Consider the following 6657-nt stretch of genomic DNA (forward strand, 5'->3'; position numbering starts at 1 on the left):
GTCAATTGTTTCTTGTTCACAAAAGCACTAATCAAAAATGCTAACACAACAAATAACTAATACACACAGAACATCAGAAAGCATGTAGACACAGACAGACAGATGGACAGACGCACGCGCGCACACACACACACACACACACACACACACACACACACACACACACACACACACACACACACACACACACACTTACAATTTAACGGGTTATAATTTCGCGCCATCACAACAAGAGTGTTGTTGAGATTGCCTGAAGTGTGCAACTACAGAATGGCCCTCACTGTGTTCTCTGCGTGTAAGTAAGTAACCCTTATTTGTCAGTGAACGGCCCTTGAGCCACTTGATTGGGACTAAACGGCCCTTGAGCCACTTGATTGGGACTGCACGGCCCTTGAGCCACGTGATTGGGACTGAACGGCCCGTGAGCCACGTGATTGGGACTGAACGGCCCGTGAGCCACTTGATTGGGACTGAACGGCCCTTGAGCCACTTGATTGGGACTGAACGGCCCTTGAGCCACGTGATTGGGACTGAACAGCCCTTGAGCCACTTGATTGGGACTGAACGGCCCTTGAGCCACGTGATTGGGACTGAACAGCCCTTGAGCCACTTGATTGGGACTGAACAGCCCTTGAGCCACTTGATTGGGACTGAACGGCCCGTGAGCCACGTGATTGGGACTGAACGGCCCTTGAGCCACTTGATTGGGACTGAACGGCCCTTGAGCCACGTGATTGGGACTGAACGGCCCTTGAGCCACGTGATTGGGACTGAACGGCCCTTGAGCCACTTGATTGGGACTGAACGGCCCTTGAGCCACTTGATTGGGACTGAACAGCCCTTGAGCCACTTGATTGGGACTGCACGGCCCTTGAGCCACGTGATTGGGACTGAACGGCCCTTGAGCCACGTGATTGGGACTGAACGGCCCTTGAGCCACGTGATTGGGACTGCAGCCTGCACGGTAATCATCTCGTGTCCTTGCCTATTGTTTAGCACATGAAATCAGTGTGCACTTTAGCAGCATAATTGTTATCGTAATTTAGCCAATTCTAAGTTGTTATGCCGCTCGCGCAGTGCGTTAACTGAGACACGAAAAACTTCCGCCTTTTGGAGGAATTCCTTCTTTTGAATCTCTCCAGGACTTCATTTGGAATATGGAAAATGGACACATTGAATTGATTTGAGGCTGTAAGAAACACTCCTCGTGTGTAAATCAATGTCCTTTCTTCTTTTACGTCGAGGTTAAGAAAAGTGTTACAACATCGTCACAATGTTGTCTTATTTTGTATGTGACAAACCTTGTAGCTCCTTTATCACCATTTCAGTACTATTCTCATGTCTGAACTTAACAGAAACAAGTATTAACAGTGGTGGCATAATGAGTTCACGTGTATATGAACGGCTCCGTCTGTCTTGCGAATCCTGATAAGTCGTCTTCGTGGTTTTCCGGAGAAGAGAAGTAACTGCATTAGCGTGGGTTGGCAAGTCAGAGCTAACCAATCATTAGCGTGGGTTGGCAAGTCAGAGCTAACCAATCATTAGCGTGGGTTGGCAAGTCAGAGCTAACCAATCATTAGCGTGGGTTGGCAAGTCAGAGCTAACCAATCATTAGCGTGGGTTGGCAAGTCAGAGCTAACCAATCATTAGCGTGGGTTGGCAAGTCAGAGCTAACCAATCATTAGCGTGGGTTGGCAAGTCAGAGCTAACCAATCATTAGCGTGGGTTGGCAAGTCAGAGCTAACCAATCATTAGCGTGGGTTGGCAAGTCAGAGCTAACCAATCAAAAAACGCAAAAAGAAAAGTCTGCGCAAAATCTTTGTCAAGTCACGGACGGGTCGAGCAGTACTCAACTAAGTTTTGGAGTCGCTGCTGAATCTGGCCTAAATTGTACCTAAATCGCTGGGGCCGTTCACATGGCAGACTGTTCACATGGCAGACTGTTCACATGGCACACTGTTCACATGGCACACTGTTCACATGGCACACTGTTCACATGGCACACTGTTCACATGGCAGACTGTTCACATGGCACACTGTTCACATGGCACACTGTTCACATGGCACACTGTTCACATGGCACACTGTTCACATGGCACACTGTTCACATGGCACACTGTTCACATGGCACACTGTTCACATGGCACACTGTTCACATGGCACACTGTTCACATGGCACACTGTTCACATGGCACACTGTTCACATGGCACACTGTTCACATGGCACACTTTTCGTCGATTTGGCCTCAACGACACGGGAAAGATGTTCAAACGACAACATTTGGGGAAACGTTGGTTGCAAGTTTGCCACGTGAACAGCAGAACCAGGGGGAGGGAAGGCCAGGGGGGGGGGGGGGGTTGTCATATCTGTGGGTGTAAATTACCTGACCCGCCGACAAGCCGTGACACCTCGCCAATTTTCCTCAAATCTTCCTCCGTCACCTTTCTTAATTAGCATCCGCTGTGACCCCTGATGCTGACCCCTGATGCTGCCCCCTGATGCTGACCCCTGATACTGCCTCCCTCGTTGAGTTGCTATCTATATAATATATATGATACGACTAGTGTCTGTCTGTATGTCTGTTCGTGATGCACGGCCAAAGTTCTCGGTGGATCTTTTCCAAATTTGGACACCGTATTCAGCTACACCCCGGACACAACCTCACCGATGAGATATTTCAACACGTGCTCTCAGCGCGCACAGCGCTGCGCGCTGAACCGATTTTTTTTTGTTTTGTCGGGATCCACTACCAGTAACTCTTCCTTATCTTCTCCAGTGTTTTCAGCCGCGATTATCTCCCTTCCTCCGTGTGGCGTCAATCCATATTCCCGTTACTACGTACGTTACTATTTTTAGAAGGTCACTGCACGTTACTATTTTTAGAAGGTCTCCAGTGTTTTGTGCGTTTATCTCCTTTCCTTCGTGCAAAAATGTGATAAGTTGGCAACAAATAAGGACGGTATAACTATTATCGTGGTTTATTTTGATGTATTTTATCATGGGAACAGCGCTCATTAATGTCGTCACATTATTAAAATGATTCCATGTTATAAAATGGTGATTCAGGGCGCGGGGGTAGGGGGTGGGGGGCAGTGTCTGGGGGTTCAGGATGTGGGTTTAGGAGGGGGGAGGGTGGTGGTCATGGTACCTGTTGCATGCTGGACCAGTTTGGTTGCAGCAACGACAGTCGAAGTTATTCATGTACATTAACAGCAGCAGGAGCAGCAGCAGCAGTAGTGAGTAGTAGTAGTAATAGTAGTTGTAATAGTAGTAGTAGTAGTATAGTAGTATAGTAGTAGTAGTAGTAGTACTAGTAGTAGTAGTAGTAGTAGTAGTAGTAGTAGTAGTAGTAGTAGTATACGTTGTAGGAGGACTAAGGCAGAGGCAACTGTCTTCAAGTGGCATGCACACTACAGAAGCACCAGTCACTACATAATAGTTTCGTGAACTGCACAGAACGCGCCACCCTGCAAAGGTCGCGGTGCAAGTGAACCTGTCGCCCAACAACAGTTGGCATTCACAAAAGAGGAAAATGTTGCAGCGCATTTACTCCCCCCCACCCCTTTGTGCCAACAATGGGTGACGCAACACAAAGGGGACCCTGTGTAAATGGTTGCCGTACCCACAATTCCTGCCATTACCCACAATTCCTGCCACACCGGAAACCAGCACAGCTGCCATGCACCCCGTGTGATCCCGTGTGGCAACGCTACCTCTCTGCTGGGAGTTGTGTGTGCAGTGGTGATGGGTACTTATTTTCATGTCACACTGACGTCTGCTTGGGGGTCAGATTGATTGGAATGGGGTTACATGGTTATGGAATGGGGTTATGGATGTCCAGAGGCTCAATGAACAATCTCGACATACTTGTCTTCTTCTCAAAGTTTTTCTGTTCACATTTCCATGACGATCTGATACCAAATACCGAGACATTTGAACAGTTAATTGGCTATGGCTGGGTGAGGAACGTCGACTGACTGACATAACTGACTAACAGGTAGACGAGGATGGGTCTATGGCGAATGTAATTTTACCCCGCTTTGGTGCAACAAAAATACTGCACTACATTACGCATATAATCTCTTTGCTATCGTCTTCGCGGAATGCAAGATGGTTTACATTTCGTGCTGTAATGGCAGACGGTGATTTTTTTTCGGCGTGGGAGCGTGATAGCTCAGTGGGTACAGCTGCGTTCCATCTGGCGCCAATACAGGGAATCTATTCTACACTGCACAGCGTGAGGAACAGGGTGGGGCACTCTGCTCTATACTGCACGCAAGGTCGCCCAAGGTTTTTGTCCTACACCAAAGTGCGCACTGGACGCCAAACGTTATTATGAGCATTTGTCATTGCAGTCACTACTCTTTGAGCAGAGCGCAAGCCAAGAGTAATGTCCATTTTGAAATGCTGGTATTTGGTGTATATCTTCTTGTCCTTAGGGAATCCCCACAAACAACACGTGTCCCTGGGTGGAGCGTGCATCAAGCAACACGTGACCCTGGGTGGAGCGTGCATCAAGCAACACGTGACCCTGGGTGGAGCGTGCATCAAGAAATCACGCTATTTAAAACAGATCTTGTTCCTGCCTGCAGCACGTCTTCGTGTTCTCCTGAGACTTTCGATGTGACCTTGGGGTCGTTATCGTGCGCATACGTGCACACGGGGGTGCTCGCCGACACCGAAGAGAGTCTGCACAAAGTTGACTCTTGTAATTAAATCCCTCACCTAACGTGGGGGTCCAACCCACGCCGATAGCGACACACTGCCATGGGTTTAAAGCCAGCGCCGCTATCCACTGAGCTTTCTCCCCGCCCTCTGACAGGTCATCTTGGGCAGGACTCGGACTCGCCATTGCCCATCTTCCTCACAGTGATAAGAACAAGGTTTTCCAGGTCTATGACCAGTAACTGCGCAGTGTGCAGTATAACGAGAGATTGCCCGACAGAAGCCCCACGATGCCAGTAACAGTATGCAACAACGGGAACCACAAGGGAAAGACGCTGACTTGAGAAGCGGGTGTTCGCATTCTTGACAGGGTGTGTGCAACCCGCCTTCACCTTTGAGATGCGCGGCGCGGTGTTGTGCTAACCTACATTGGCCGGGTGCTGGGTGTGGGTTGTGCTGGAGTCACAATGGCCGCCTCTTCCTCTCACACCATTCCCCTCGCGATGCACTCAGGGCCAGGAAACTGTCGGCCTGGACATCTGTAACCAGTGGACGTCAGAGAGAGAGATGGGGGTGGGGGTGGGTAAGAGAAAGAGAGAGAGCGAGGCAGACAGACAGACAGACATGCAGACAGACAGACAGAGACAGAGAGAGAAAGAGAGCTCGAGAGACTGAGACAGACAGAGAGAGAGAGAAACTGAGACAGACAGAGAGAAAGACAGACAGAGAGACAGAAAGAGAGAGATATGGGTTTAACGTCCTCTTGGATCAGTTGGCCTATATTATGTACACGTATTAGTAATACGCTGATGATCTAGTTTGTCAAACTGTTTGATACTTGGACTCTCTTTGCCGAGCCTGAGATTTGAACCCATGTGACATGTCTGCATCGACGGACTGGTTGTAAAGTCAGCGCGCTACCGACTGAGCTACTTTAGTGCGCACAAGCATCTCTAAATTAGTGTTCCATCTGAGTGTACACAAAGGTTAGAAAAGAGTTGATAATCCCTCTGACTAGTACGATGCTATAGTTTCTGCCTGCGTATCAGTATGCATATCCCTCTCTACCTCCCCCCCCCCCCCCCCTCACCCCCCCCCCCCCCACCGCCCCTCATTCTCACCTATCCGGTCTTTTCCTTGCTTATCATGGCGTTGTGAATTGGATTTATGTAATTATTTGTGTTTGGTTTTCTTTAGCAGAGCTCCCCTGTATACATAGGGTTCTTTACGATGCCCTGTAAGTACACACCCCCCCCCCCACCTCTCTCTCCCACCTCCACTCCCCACCCCCTTTCATGCATTCTCCTACCCACCACTTTGCTCGCTCATAACGGCGTTGTGAATTGGATTTATGTAATTGTTGTTTGGTTTTCTCGGCTATTGCAGTGCAGTTCTTGTACTCAGGACTCTTTACAGGCTGTTTACGATGCCCTCTGTTTGTTCCTGGCATATGTCTGGCACTCAATGTTGGCACACAGCGTGAGTGTATGTGTGTAGTTTCTTCTTCTCCCTTTGTGTTTGTATTAAGCCTGTTTCACCGAAACACTTGCACAGAATGTTCCTGTGGTTTTGTGTTCGACGGGATCATGTTTGGTATGGCTTTGGAACAAGACGCGTCTATTAAAATGTATGCTGCTTATGATGTGCAGCTGTATTACTAATCACTAGCACTGGCTGAGACAACATGATGCTTGCTTATCACTTTGACAGTTTGCTTTAGATTCACCAACATCTGTGTGTGTTTGTGTGTGTGTGTGTGTGTGTGTGTGTGTGTGTGTGTTCATGTGTGTGGGTGTGTGAGTGAGAGAGAGAGAGAGAGAGAGAGAGAGAGAGAGAGAGAGAGAGAGAGAGAGAGAGAGAGAGAGAGAGAGAGAGAGAGAGAGAGAGAGAGAATGTGAGAATTTTGCATAACACAAAAGAATGCGGTCGGCATCTATACTTGTCAAAATATACGCTGACTGCTGTATAACTACTCCAGCAGATAGCCTCTG

General features: G+C 48.6%; 1 protein-coding gene across 1 annotated transcript; it reads right to left on the reverse strand.

Moving 5' to 3' along the window:
* Window positions 1–310: 310 nt before the first annotated feature.
* LOC138972025 (DNA-directed RNA polymerase II subunit RPB1-like) lies at window positions 311–4853 on the reverse strand. Its single transcript, XM_070344866.1, has 2 exons — window positions 4727–4853; window positions 311–957 (listed from the first exon to the last, which is right to left on the reverse strand). Exons 1-2 carry the CDS (start codon window positions 4851–4853, stop codon window positions 311–313), a joined length of 774 nt encoding a protein of 257 aa, XP_070200967.1.
* Window positions 4854–6657: the final 1804 nt, after the last annotated feature.

This window comes from Littorina saxatilis, linkage group LG7, assembly GCF_037325665.1.
Source record: "Littorina saxatilis isolate snail1 linkage group LG7, US_GU_Lsax_2.0, whole genome shotgun sequence".
Classification (NCBI taxonomy): Eukaryota; Metazoa; Mollusca; class Gastropoda; order Littorinimorpha; family Littorinidae; genus Littorina; species Littorina saxatilis.